The sequence below is a fragment of the Hemiscyllium ocellatum genome, unplaced genomic scaffold (genome assembly GCF_020745735.1).
Source record: "Hemiscyllium ocellatum isolate sHemOce1 unplaced genomic scaffold, sHemOce1.pat.X.cur. scaffold_1633_pat_ctg1, whole genome shotgun sequence".
Taxonomy (NCBI): domain Eukaryota; kingdom Metazoa; phylum Chordata; class Chondrichthyes; order Orectolobiformes; family Hemiscylliidae; genus Hemiscyllium; species Hemiscyllium ocellatum.
Window position 1 is genome coordinate 47,061 of NW_026867836.1, and position 14,919 is coordinate 61,979.

The following is a 14,919-nucleotide window of genomic DNA, read 5'->3' on the forward strand; positions in this document are numbered from 1 at the left end:
TGAACCTCTCTTAAAGTCAACCCTCAGCCTCCGACGTTCCAGGGAAGACAACCCCAGCCTGTTCAGCCTCTCCCTGTAGCTCAAACCCTCCAACCCTGGCAACATCCTTGTCAATCTTTCTGAACCCTTTCAAGTTTTGCAACATCCTTCCGATAGACCAGAAGTGCTCATAATACAGAGGAACTTCGATTATCCAGAATTAGATGAACCAGCACGGTGGCTCAGTGGTTAGCGCTGCTACCTCACAGTACCAGGGACCCAGGTTTCATTCCTGCCTCAGGCGACAGACTGTGTGGAGTTTGCACATTCTCCCCGCGTCTGCGTGGGTCTCCTCCTAGTGCTCCGGTTCCGTCCCACAGTCCAAAGATGTGCAAGTCAGGGTGAATTGGCCATGCTAAATTGCCCGTCGTGTTAGGTACATTAGTCAGAGGGAAATGGGTCTGGGTGGGTTACTCTTCGGAGGGTCAGTGTGGACTGGTTGGGCCTGTTTCCACACTGTAAGGGATCTAATCGTCAAGCGACTGAAATACACCCTGCATGTGTCCTTTGGATAATCGAGGTTCCTGTGTATTCCAAAAGTGGCCTAAGCAACGTCCTGTCCAGACCCCAACCCCTATACTCAGTGTTCTGGCCAATAAAGTGATCTGCAGAATCTGCGGGACTTGCTTAATCCTGGAAGGTAAATCACGTGTTTCTCCTTCTCTTGCAGGTGGATCCAAGATTTCACTCTCTGTCCCATTGAGTCTCCAGTCAGGTCCTTCAGCTCAACTGGTCTCTCTCAGTATTTCTGACCCATGTGAGCCTCTACGCACCTCCCCTTCACTTGCTCACACTTGATTTCCCTTACAGCAGCATTCCCTTCAGTTCCTTTCTCCCTGACGTCTGTAACCAGCTTCTCCTTAAATGCCGTCCACCTGGACCTGCTACTGTGGGGGTCATTCCCGCTGCAGACAGAGGTCTCTCCTTTGTAACCTCTTCAAAAGATTTACCGCTGACTTCCCCCTTCAGTCTTTTCCATTTCTGGGTCTCCCCGCTGTTGCGAAACTTGGAATGGTTCAGAAAAGATTTACAAGGATGTTGCCAGGGTTGGAGGATCTGAGCTACAGGGAGAGGCTGAACAGGCTGGGGCTGTTTTCCCTGGAGCGTCGGAGGCTGAGGGATGACGTTATAGAGGTTTACAAAATTATGACCGGCATGGATAGGATAAATAGGCAAAGTCTTTTCCCTGGGGTTGGGGAATCCAGAACTGGAGGGCATAGGTTTAGGGTGAGAGGGGAAGATACAAAAGAGACCTACAGGGCAACTTTTTCATACAGAAGGTGGTGTGTGTACGGAATGAGCTGCCAGAGGATGTGGTGGAGGCTGGTACAATTGCAACTTTTAAGAGGCATTTGGATGTGTATATGAATAGGAAGGGTTTGGAGGGATATGGGCCGGGTGCTGGCAGGTGGGACTAGTTTGGGTTGGGATATTTGGTCGGTACGGACGGGTTAGACCGAAGGGTCTGTTTCCGTGCTGTACATCTCTTGACAAAGCCTTGTCTGAGGGTGAAATGTTGTCATTCCTGTTGATGCGGGTGGTCCCCTGTCTGTTGTCCTTTTTGTTTCCTTTCGCGGAAAGGGTGTCACGGACATGGGCAGCGTTCCCGAGCCCCGCTCCGGAACGGGCTGTTCCGTCCTCTTCCAGCCCCCGGGGGGGGGGGGGGGGGGAAGGGGCAGCTTGAGTGCATTGGGAGAGTGGGCCGTTCACCGGGAAGGTGCCAATGGGACGGGAGAGCGGTACCGGTAATGGGGCGAGGGGGAGATGCCTCAGACCGCCAGAAACACTGGGGCAGCTGCTCACGTGCTCCTTTTGGATCTCACAGCACAGGGAGGCCATTCATCTGATTACCTCCCCGTCTCTGTCTCTCTGGCTCTGTCTCTGGCTCTCTCTGTCTGTGTCTCTGCGTCTGCCTCTGCGTCTGTCTGCCTCTCTGAGGTGACAGCGGATTCCAGCATATTGCTGCTTGCTGGGTAAACCTGTTTTTCCTCTGTTTTCCCCCTCTCTCTCCTGCTCAAACCCCTGAACTTCAGGCCGCCCCTGACCTTGTCACTATCAGTGAATAGGGAACAGCTTTTCTTCCTCCACCTTATCTGAACCTATCACAATCTTCCCCACTTTCACCAGTTGCATCTGTGTGTGACCCTCTCTTTCTGTGTCTCTTTCTCTCCTAAGCCCCCTCCCTCACCACATCCCATTTACCCACCCCCTCCTGTCATGCTCCCACTTTCAAACGGTCTCGTTGTGTTTTCACTGCCTCTTCCCCATCGTTTCCGTCAAGCACCTCATCTCACGCTTAGAACCCCTGCAGTGTAGGAGTAGGCCCTTCAGCCCATCCAACCCACACCAACCCTCCCTCACCCAGACCTCTGCCCGTAACCCTGCAATTCCCATTGGCTAACCCACCTAGCCTACACATCCCTGGGCACTATGGGTAATTTAGCATGGCCAATGCCCCCTAACCTGCACATCCCCAAACACTATGTAATTTTAAAAATTCTCCTGCGTGGAGGGGTGGGGGTATCGCGTGGAACTTGGAATTAATAAACGCGGGAGACGCGTGGAACTCGGTGGTAACGAGGACCCCGTAGCACAGACTTTAAAATTCCTAGAAGTGAGGGGCATTGGGTAAGGAGAGGGACAGAGGACAGGGGACAGAGACAGACAGAAACAGAGATACAGAGAGACCGACACAGGAAGAGAGAGAGAGAGAAAGAGGGAGATAGATAAAGAGAGACAGAAGGTAATAAAGACAAAGGGGAGAGAAACAGAGAAAAGGGAAGAGAAAGCAAGAGAGAAGGATAGAGAAAAAGGATTGCGAGAAATAAGGGTTAGGGGTAAGGAGACTCGCAGCAGCCAGCGAAGAGAGAGAGAGCGAGCCGATCTGTCCCAGCAGCCTTAAGAGAGTGAGTGAGTGAAAAGAGCTGTACAACTGACAAAGTTTAACCCTTTGTGATCTGGTTTGAATGCACATTTGTTTGTTGGTGATTGAATGTTTAAGTTTTATTCCCTGGAGCTTGAGTTCCAGGACTGTTTTAAATGTGATTTTTATGGAAACTTAACATGATTTTTTTTTAAGGTTGATGACTTCTGTTCTTTTACAAGTCATGACTGCCTTACTATCCGATTCTAACTAATCTCTTTTATCTTTTCATAAAAGCAATATATGGAGGACAGTTGAAGTTTCAGTTCAACAGTAGGTTGTCGTAAAAACGAAAACTTCCATGGTTATTATCTGTGACCTTGGATTTGGCAATTGTTCATGCATTAGAAGTTTTTTTTTTAACTTGAATTGGCAAATTCTTGTAAGACAGCTCTGATTATTTTACGACCTATAGTATTGTAATTGAGTAATGATTGGTCAGGAGTACTTAAGAAAACTAATTTTGGATCTAAATTAGAGTACTAAAACTGGGTGATCACAGTGGATTTCAAAATTGGGAACTGTATGAATTTTACATTTTAAATATTGAATACTGAATAAATGGACGTAACTATATAAATATGTTTACAAGTTAGGAACAGGCTTTAAAGTTAGTCAAGCATGAATTGATAAATTGGTGTTTGAAGTTATGGGAAGCTAGGAACATTGTAATATTTCTTAAAAGAAAGAAAAAGGGAAGAACGTAACGACTTGTCCCCTTCGGGAAGTGCCAATCGGGGACAAGGAGATTGGGTTTGTGTGTGTCCCCCTCACCAGTGGGGAGGTCGGAACATTTAAAAAGGAAATGACCGTCCTGGTTGAGAATCCGATAGGATTGTCAGAACAAATTGATCTATTTTTGAGGCCCAGTCTGTATATGTGGGCTGAGTTAATGACTATTTTGAATATACTATTTACTGGGGAAGAGAGGGGACTTATATGGGGATGCTGGACAGGGAAAGATACAGAAGATAGAAGGGTGGAGTGGGAAAAAACCCATTAGATGAATTGTTAGGAGAGGCACAGAAAGTGTTTGTAAAGAGAGAGGACGAGAGACAGAAGCTGAAGGCGAAAATGACGGTCGCTGCGGTTGATGAGGTAATTAGGAGAAGAATGGAACCAAGAGTGAGCAACCGGAGCAGCGGGTGACAGCATGGAGGGCAGAGAGGAAAGGGGATAGGGAGAGACAAGGAGGAGCATTTGGTAGAGGGTTTGAGCGACGGGCAGAGATGAAGGTCTCCACAGGCAGGATGCCATTATTGTGGAAAGATAGGGCATTTTAGGCGGGAGTGTCCTGATCTATAAAGGGAAGAAAGAGCCATTCCGCTTATGATTTTGATAACGACGGGGAGGGGGACAACAACTGGCATCATTTCTGAGCAGTCAGGGGTTAACAACCCAGTCATAGATTGGCTGAATAGCACATTCGGTAGATGGGGAACTGTGCTGGGACAGCTGGCCCTTGGTTTATGCATCTCTGTTGCTATCTTTATTACCTGTGGTTGTTGTTGTATACCATGTATCAGGACGCTTGTGACACGAACAATTGACCGTGCCCTGACGGGAAAGGATGACCCCCCACCCGCATACCAGGCAGCGGTGCTGGAGGAGCCTGTGATGGGGGCACCCCAAGGAAAGATTACGGGATCGAAACCAGAGGGAATGGAGGAGCTATGCCTGAGAGAGAAACGCGGGACAATATATGATTTTGCTTTATAACTGTGTCACTCATTTCTAATCCTTCTCCTTTAGGGCCTCAGAATGTGAGGGCTGTGGTCCAAGGACCCCCTAGTTATATATTTTTCCCGTTTAAATTTGCAACAGATAAATTTGTGCTTTTATGCTGCAGTTAGAGATTGTGAAGTGCTATATGCCTCAAGACTCAAGAAACTATTGTTCACCCAAGAGATTCCTAGCCATCATCTGGTATTCCTAAATGGCTTCGATTGGTCTCGAAAGCCACTGATCACAGTAATAAGCCAGTTGCCACTGCCCGTGTCCATCCTTAACGTCTGTGAAATGGATGTGGGTTTTTGTTGGTCAGTGAAGAAGACTGGTTAGCCAGTAATGGGTAAGATTCCTCGAGCGAGGAACAACCTAAGACAGGCACAGTCGTGCATTGGCCTTCAGAATAGTGGCCTGTGGTCATGTGGCTTTAGCAGATCCCTGGCCTTTGCATCCGTGTCGGGAATCTGATTAAGTTTCTGGCTGGCAAAGCAGCTTGATATAAGGAAAATCGTGCACTCAGTACATTGTATTCACAGTATTTTGGACAGATGAAAATGCCAGTTTTGTGGCAGCTTCCAGAACCGACTTAACAACAAACCTTTGGGAAGGAAGGAGAGCTCATTGAATCCTATTACAAAAGATTTGACACGATTTCAGTAGTTTAAAATTATTTTAGGATGCCATGATATAATATGACCGATTTTAATGAGTCATTGTACAATTAGATGTTCTTTGGAAAACAGACCTTCATTCTGCAGGCATCCTAACTCATCCACTTTGTGTTTTCCCTGGTTCTCTTCCTTTTGTTATCATGCTCAGTTTACTGTTTTTTATCGTTTTGTTAGTTTTGAGATAGTTTTTTTTAGTTGTTTTCTTTAAAAGAAATAACCTAGAATTGCCTACTAATTGTTAATTTTCGCTTGTTGCTTGTTTTGTAGCGGTATGCTGCTTAGGGATCCCTTCACCCTGAACTAATGTGTCCCTAGAACCGGTCGGCCTGGTTGAGATAACGTGTTCGGAGAAGCCAAAGGGACGTTTGGGGGGTGTCCGCCGACACACCCGGCTCCGGTTGCCGAGCGACATTGCGTTTGTAGTGGTATGGGTTGATGTGGCCTCAGTAGAGGCCAAGGGAGGGAATGTTGGGATGTATATCTAATAGGCCTAGGGAGGGTAGAGTTGTAGTTGCTGCTTGGGGAATCAGCGGGGGGGGGGCGCTGCGGAGCGGTTGTTTGGACTGCTGACCGAAATTGCCTGTGCAGCTGGACTGCTGTTTACGAGACTGAAACTGTCTCGTAGACAGCTACCAAGGTCAGGCAGTACAATGGCAGGCTCTTCTCAGCGTAGCTGCCAAGGCCATAACAGGTGGCTGAGCTGTTGTTTACCAGACTGGAACCGTCTCGTGGATATTTGCCAAGGCCGAATGAGCTCTGTCACAGGAGACGCTTTGTGTGCGAGAGATCACGTGTGCGAGTAGTTACATAGCTTAGCAAAAAATATATCAAGTGTGGATTTCTGGGGGAAAAACAGAATGTGCACCTTCTCCAGTGAAAGCATGTATTTCACTGTAATCAGCTACGATTCTGCAAAATAAAGAACCTGCTTGTGCCAACTAATTGAGAGTCTGTGGTCTCTCCTCTAAATGAACACGCAAGTACAAATTTCTGTCCTAACAATATGAACAGGGCTGTATGTCAAAGGACAGCATTATTTCATCCTCTTCTACCTTGTGTGTTTGGTGTTCAGGAATTCTTGGGTGGAGTGAATGGAGTGGCGTGAATCTTCTACTCAGTTTTTTAGTCTTCACTGGAGTTCTTTGACTAGTCTGTATAGTGGTGTTCCAGGTAGTGAGACTGTGGGCCTGAGGGAGGCTCCTGGTTTGAAGAGGAGAACAACAAAGTGCCATTCCTAGATGTCACAGTAGAGCAAACAGTTAAGGGGAACTTCAAACTAGCGTCTACAGGAAACAATACACACGGAACAAATACTTAACTACAGAAGCAATCATCCCAACACCCACAAACGAAGCCGCATCAGGAGATTAATTCAACAAGGCACCACACATTGCACCACAGAGGAACTGCGATGGGCAGAAGAGAAATACGTATACGTACTCAAGAAGAACGGGTAACAATAAACCCAGTGCGCCATTTTCTCATTGATGCTTCCAAACTGACCCTCAAATTTGGTTTGTCCCTGCATTCTTTCCTGGTTGTCTTTTTGTGGGTTTTGAAAACTTTCCCAATCCTCTGACTGAGGATAAGAGTTGGGAAGTTATGTTGTGGCTGATAGGACAGTGCGTAGACCACTTGGAATATTGTGTGTAATTCTGGTCTCGCTCCTGTCAGAATGATATTGTGAAACTTCAAAGGGTTCAGAACACATTTAAAACGATGTTGTCAGGGTTTGAGCTGAATGGGCTGGGCTGTTTTTCCTTGTGCACCAGAGGCTGAGGGGTGACTGAGAGTCATTAATAAAATCATGAGAGATATGGATAGGGTAAATAGACAAGGACATTTCCCTGGGTGAGAGAGTCCAGAACCAAAGGGCGAAAGGTTTAGAGTGGAGGAGGGCAAGATTTGAAAGGGTCTTAAGGAGTAACCTTTTCATGCAGAGAGTGGTGTGTGGAAGGAATGAGCTGCCAGAGGAAGTGGAGGATGTTGATACAGCTATGACATTTAAAAGGCATCTGGATAGGTATATGAATGGGAAAGGTTTAGAGGGATACGGGTAAGTGCTGGCAAATGGGACTAGATTAGGCCAGGATATCTGGATGGCCCGAAGGGGCTGTTCTGTGCTGTAAATCTGACTCTGGCTTGCCACGAACATTTGCCATGTCCGTATGTTTAGTTTCTCTTGGGTTGTCTGTGTCAATGTCTTGATGTCTCATTCCACCCACCACATACCACCACCCACCACAGGGATGATAACCAATTCATGTCTGTTTTTTTATCAAGAAGCTGTATTGCAGGTTCAACCTGAATTTACACTTCTTTTGCTTCCCAAAATCAGACTTGCTCACTCTCAGCAATATCCTGAAAGATATTAACTTTCACGTGGTGTTATCCAAAATTCGAAGATGCCAGTCCTGACGTTTTTGCTTTTTCTGTCCCTGTAAGATCCAGAATCAGCACCTTCAGGAGAATTAATTTGAGCGGAGTGAGAATGGAGTAGGAGGAGAGAGAGTGGGATGCTTTCAATTTTGTGGAACAGCAAAAGAAAAAAATGTTCTGCAGAAAGTGGAGGAGCTTGTTCTGAATTTCTACCCTGGACTGACCGTGATGACTTTTGTAATCTCTTTTTCCAGAGTATTTGAAGATCTGAAGACTGAAGTTTAAAAATCAACAGATGAAGGGCCTATGCCTGAATCGTCGTTTCTCCTGCTGTTTGGATGCTGCCTGACCTGCTGTGCTGTTCCAGCACCGCACTTTTCAACTCCTCTCCAGCCTCTGCAGTTCCCACTTTCACATCAATGTCTGACAGTCACTCAATCCATCGGGACCTCCACGATTTTCAACTATGATTCTGTGAGAAGGAGCAAAACATTTTGGTTCCTGTTTCAGACCATTTTCAGCATCAGCGGGACTGAATGAGAGTCTGTACTGTTACAGCGCACTGTGTGTAAAGCCTGAAACAGTTATACAGCCAGGAAAGGGGAATTTACTGTGGGCAGGGGCCGTACATGGGTCTGTAGCTGCGGCCATGGTGAAACCAGAGGAATCCCACACTGTGGAGAAACCGTGGAAGTGTTGCGACTGCGGGAGAGGCTTCCATGCCCCATCTGTCCTGGAGATTCATCGGCGAAGTCACACCGGGGAGAGGCCATTCTCCTGCCCCGAGTGCAGGAAAGGCTTTACCTGCTCCTCCCACCTGCTGGACCACCGCCGAGTCCACACTGGGGAGAAGCCATTCTCCTGCCCTGAGTGTGGGAAGGGCTTCACCTACTCCTCCCACCTGCTGGCCCACCAGCGCATCCATGCTGGGGAAAGGCCCTTCCCCTGCTCTGAGTGTGGGAAGGCCTTCAGCAAATCCTCGGACCTGCTGAAGCACCAATGGGTCCACAGAGGGGAGAGGCCATTCAGCTGCCCTGAGTGCGGGAAGACCTTCAGTGATTCCTCTACCCTGCTGAGGCACCAGTGGGTCCACATCGGGAAAAGGCCGTTCTTGTGCCCTGAGTGCAGGACGGGCTTCACCCGCTCTTCCACTCTGCTGACCCATCTGCGGGTCCACACGGGTGAGAAGCCCTTTAGCTGCCCTGAGTGCAGGATGGCCTTCAGTAGGTCTTCCCACCTGCTGAGGCACCAGCGAGTCCACACTGGGGAGAGGCCGTACTCCTGCCTTCAGTGCGGAAAGTGCTTTACCCAGCCCTCCAACCTGCTGACCCACCAGCGGATCCACACCCACGAGAGACCGTTCTCCTGCCCCGAGTGTGGGAAGGGTTTTGCTGTTTCCTCCCACCTCGTGGCCCACCGGCGGGTCCACACAGGGGAGAGGCCATTCAGCTGCTCCGAGTGCAGGAAGGCCTTCAGCGATTCCTCTGTCCTGCTTAGGCACCAGCGTGTCCACACCGGAGAGAAGCCGTTCGCCTGCCCAGAGTGCGGGAAGGGCTTTACCCGCTCCTCCACACTGCTGACCCACCAGCGGGTCCACACAGGGGAGAAACCTTTCAGCTGCCCCGAGTGCAGGAAGGCCTTCAGTGATTCCTCTGCTCTGCTGAAGCACCAGCGAGTCCACACCGGGGAGAGGCCCTTCAGCTGCCCTGAGTGCGGGAAGAGGTTTACGTTTTCCCGCAACTTGCGGAAGCACCAGCGGGGGCACCAGCGCTCACAACAAGCGGATTCCTCCGCTGACGCTGCAGTGAGTCCCCCCCCAGGACAGATTCTCCTGACAGTGGGTGCAGTGGGAGAGTTGGTGCACTGTATTTGTTTTCGGTTGGACTGCAACCCCATGGTGACTCAGGGGTGGCATGGTGACTCAGTGATTAGCACTGCTGCCTCATGGCACCAGGAACCAAGGATCAATTCCACCCTTGGGGCAACTGTCTGTGTGGAGTTTGTGGAGGGTAGGAGAATGGATGAGATAAGAAACCGCTGCCTGCCTTGAGACAAGTCTCCCGGAGAGAACTTACTGACTGATTGATTGTCTGATCTACTGATCCTCACAGTGCCTCATTGCCCTCAGTTAACTGGAGGAGGTCCACACAGATGTACCGAAGCCCCTCTTTGGACTGTGGAAGGAAACCTGTGCAGACAGGGAAAGCATGCAAACTCCACACAGACAGTTACCTGAGGCTGGAATTGAACTTGGGTCCCTTATGCTGTGAGGTAGCAATGCATAGCAGTGTGCTATCCCAATATGTTATAAAATTTGAATAAACCTACTAAGTTGTAAATGTGTTCATAACAAGAACTTAGTGTAAATGTTTGGAAGCAAAAGTCCATCGGAATTGTCTTTGGGACGGATCCAAAACTTACTTCATTCATGATTGAAAATACTTTGATCTCTGGAACTGTCTGCCAGAGAGTGTGTTGGAGTCAGATTCAGTTACGGTATTCAAAATAGAGGTGGATCATTAAACTGAAAAGGAAAGCAATTGTAGTGTTCAGTGAAGAATAGTACAAGGTACTGTAGTGGACATCAGAGGATGAGTTTCCTGATTGGGGCTGTTCACTTGCTCCTGTTACCATTTCAGGTTGCTGACTTTTCGTCAGCATCCTGCACATGTTGGGATTTTTTTCTCCTTTCTAGTATCTACTTGAGTGACTCAATGACAAATCTAGTTTATGAATTGTTCCTATGATATCGACAGTGCTATATAAATTGTGGGTCACAATATGTCCAAGTGAGGAAAAACAAACTGTTCATCTTAAATATTTATTTTTAAACAATGGAAATAAAATTCATGTTTGGAAAACACACAACTTGCTGTGTAGTAAGATCATCATAAATAAGAATGGGAGTAAATAATTGACCATTGAGCTGCTCTGTCTTTCATTTATCTAAATTCTCTTTCCTGCACTTGTTTTTTCATGACTTCATCTGCTGAAGTGACTGCACTCCAAAAGCTTGTGATTTCAACATAGAACTAGGAGCAAGAGTCGGCCTTCTGGCCCTTCGAGTAAAAAATGAGGTCTGCAGATGCTGGAGATCACAGCTGCAAATGTGTTGCTGGTCAAAGCACAGCAGGCCAGGCAGCATCTCAGGAATAGAGAATTCGACGTTTCGAGCATAAGCCCTTCACCACTCAATAAAATCATGACTCATCTTTTCGTGGACTATACTCCACTTACCTGCGTTTTCACCTGATCCCTTAATTCTTTTACGTTTTTGAAAAAAATATCTACTGCTTCTAGTGATTGCTGAAGTAATGTCAAATCCTTCCCTGGGCAAGGAATTCCATAGATGAACAACCCTCTGGGTGAAGAAGTTTCTTCTCAGTTCAGTTTTAAACCTGCTTCCTCTAATCTTGAGGCCACGCGGTATTATCCTAGTTTCACCTTCCAGTGCAACATCCTATCTCTATTTCTTTCAGAATTGAATATATTTCTGTAAGATCTTCCAAACAAACCTGCTGGACTATAACCTGGTGTCATGTGACATATGACTAAAAAATGTGTTACCACGCATCCTCATAGCAGTGGGATTTCAGGGCTCGAAGATTGGGACACTACCACTGCATCATAAAATAAAACCCTCTGCAGCAAATAAGTCCTATTCTGTTGAATGAATGGGGAGAGGTTTCTTCTCAACATGGGATACAAATATTATACCCTCAGAGCCCATTACACTGAATTGAGTCCTCTTCGGTTGAATGAATGGATGTGGAGATGCCACAGTTGAAATCGTTAAAAATCACATCTTGCCCCTGAATATGTGACACTACCGCTATAGCCCCAGAGCCCGTTGCAGTAAATTGGGTCAGCTGCTGTTGAATGAATGAACGGGAATGAAAAGGGCGGATACACGGACCCGCTTGTGACATTCCCCACCAATCCCAAAGCTTGTGGTCAGTACCGACCAATCGGAGAGAGAGATTGCAGAGGGTGGGACAACACGACACGCAAACGCGGCTACTATTGGTCAGATGGAGGAAGGTGCGCTCTGATTGGAGGAGGCGCGGATGACGCGTGTCACTGAAGGAGACGGAAAGGAGAAGAAAAACAAAGATGGCGGCGCGAGGCTGCGGTTTCTGACGGGGGGGGGGGCAGACAGGCATCGTTTACCTCAGAAAATACCTTTAAAATACATTTCACATTAAAGTCGGAACTTTTCAAACAAGAGGTGACGGTTACCGGGTGAACGGGAAAACAAATTAAAACTGTCGGCGGTGGAGGAGAGAGAGCCGGCGCCCGCGGCTTCTTCGGCGGCGGCCGGAGCCCAGGAGCTCAACAACCCCCCGGAGCTGGAGGAAGGTCCGAGCTCCAAGAAGCGGGGGGTCCGGCTGGAGGCTGGATTTACTCAAGGCTTGTATCTATTAACTTATTTAAATGGTACCTACTGTATGGGGGTATGGTTTACATTAAAACCGGAGGATCATGTCAGAGTGTTTGTTTATATTGAGCAGTTGTAGTTGGTAAAATACACTCCCTGGAGGAACACCTTCTATGATGCTGCATTTCTTACCTTCTGCCCTTCCCCCATTTGTTATCTCTCATCTCAATTTTACATTCTTTTGATCAAATTTTATTTCACATTAATCAGACTTTCTATCCACTGTGTGCTATTAATTTGTTTGTTGTATTATTGTAAGACAAAATTAATGATATTTCATTTCTGATGTCAGAGTTTGACATTGACTGTGCAGGTGTGAATACCAGTAAGTTGTGGAAATAAATCAACAACTTGTGCTTTTTAACAAAAAGAGCTGTTCACTGCTATCAATGGCATTCTCTCATTTGAGGGTGATGATTCAAGTCTGACCAACAAACTGTTTCATGCAGTTACCCAATTTAATGAAACTTTTTCAGAAAATAACTCTGGCAGATTAAGATTTATACAACTTATTTCTAAGATTCATTTATGTGCCCAGTTCTCTACCTGGTCTCCTCTACATTGTGGAGAATGGAGGCCAACTTGCAGAACATTTTAGAGACCAGCTCTGGGATGCTGAAACTAAATGACTCCACTGTTCTGTGGCCGATCACTTTAACTCTCTCTCCTCCACCGCCAAACTCTAACCACCTGACGCCTGGCAGAAGAACACCTCATCTTCTGCCTCTTAAATACAGCTGCTGTTTCTCTACTTATCTGGATGTTTGTAGTTTCCTTAATTAGTTATTGATTCATGGGGCTTGGTGGTGATAGGGAATCTGTCCATGACTGAGAACAATGTCACAGGCACAAAGCATTAGACATTTTAAAAGTACTTTTATTGCAACCTTTTTCAAAATTATAAAGCTATAAAATAGGAAAATAACATTCTAACAACAGTAAACCAACTACTATACTACTCCACAAAACATATCAAAATTATACTCACTACAGATCAATAAATAATATGCTCAGTGCAATAAGACCTTAGCTTTCAATCTTCAAGAACATCAATTATTACCCGAACACTTGTTTGAAATTCTTCCTGTCAGGGCATAGAGTTCAGTATACCAAACCGACACGGCTACACAAAGGCCTTAATTAGAATGGCAGACAAATCTGGTAATTCAAAAAGGACTGCCATGTCTTTTAAAAATTCTGTTTTTTGGTGCACCATATTTGTGAGAATGTCCAAAGCAATGTGTTCCATAATTAACTTGTGCCACCCTGACAGACACCAGGGGAGGGGGTTTCGCAGACACCCAGCACATCAGAATATTCTTCCTTGCACAAAAAGTGAGGATATTTAAAAACTTTCACCCATGCACATCTAGGGAAGATAGGTTTGTCAACCCCAGGAGGAGAGAGACCAAGTCAACCTTACCTCTGGTCCCCAAGATCCTCTCTAGTACTCCTGCCATAGCTCTCCAATACATAAGAGGCTTGTGGCAGGACCATGCTAAAATTACTGGACCTTACACCATTGGTGAGAATCGCTGATAAAGGACCACTGTAAAGGACTGTTACCCATCTAGAAAAATTTCACCTCGACTAAACCACTCCAGGGTATTAAAAAAAAGGAAATGGCCACTCCACCCAGTCAAATCCCTTCTCTACATCCAAGGAAACCAACAACCCTTGAAATGATTGCTGTTGACACACTTGAATCATTTTAAGCAAGCTCCTGGGTTGGATTGGACATGATAAATTACCAAAAGTGTCCAGGTATGTGCGGATTAGGGGGATTGGCTATACCAAATTGTCCCACAGTGTAGAGGGATGTGTAGGATGGATTTGCCATGGGAAATGCATGGAGGAGGGTGGGGGTGTGGGATGCTCTTCGGAGTGTCAGCATGGACTAAATGGGCCAAATGGTCTGCTCCCACACTGTACGGATTCTATGACACCACCAAAGGAGCATTTTATCTGCATCTACCCTGTCAAGCCCCTTTCTGAATTTTGCTGGTTTCAAGAAGATCACTTCTGGTTCTTTGTGTCATAGAGTCATACAGCACAGAAACAGACCCTTCAGTCCAACTCATCCACATTGATCAGAATTCCCAAACTAAATTGCCTCCTTTTGGCCCATATCTACTTAAACCTTTTCATTAATGTACCTATCCAAATGTCTTTCACGTGCAGTAACTGTACCTGCACCTACTACTTCCTTTGGAAGCTCATTCACTCACAAACCATCCTCTCTAAAAAGGTTGCACTCGGGTTCCTTTTAAATCTCTCTTCTCTCACCTTAAAAAAAAATACACCCCCTAGTTTTGATCACTCCCACGCTAAGGAAGAGATCTTTGCAATTCACCTTACCTACACCCCTTTTGAATTTATAAATCTATATAAGCTCAACCCTCGACTCCTTTGCTCCAGTTAAAAAACAAAATCCCAGCCTCTCCTTATAACTCAACCCCTCCAGCCTTGGCAACATTCTGGTAAATCTTTTCCAAATCCTCTCCAATAGTATCCTTCCTATGACGGGGTGACCAAGACTTTAGTCGATACTCTAAAAGCAACATCCTGGATAACTTCATGACTTCCTAACTCCGTTACTCAATGATGTGAACAATGAAAGCAAATGTGCTAAGCGCCTTCTTAACCACCCTGTCTACCAGTGATGTAACTTTCAAAGAACTACGTACTGACCCCCCCCCCCCCCCTCCCAGGTCTCTCTGTTCTCCAACAAGGGCCCTACC

The 14,919-nt window shown here is 46.5% G+C and overlaps 1 protein-coding gene across 1 annotated transcript; it reads left to right on the forward strand.

The window, feature by feature from the left end:
• Positions 1 to 8,380: 8,380 nt before the first annotated feature.
• On the forward strand, positions 8,381 to 10,387 carry LOC132810326 (zinc finger protein 664-like). Its single transcript, XM_060822646.1, has 3 exons — positions 8,381 to 8,704; positions 8,825 to 8,963; positions 10,380 to 10,387. Exons 1-3 carry the CDS (start codon positions 8,390 to 8,392, stop codon positions 10,385 to 10,387), a joined length of 462 nt encoding a protein of 153 aa, XP_060678629.1. The 5' UTR covers positions 8,381 to 8,389.
• The last annotated feature ends 4,532 nt before the right edge of the window (positions 10,388 to 14,919 follow it).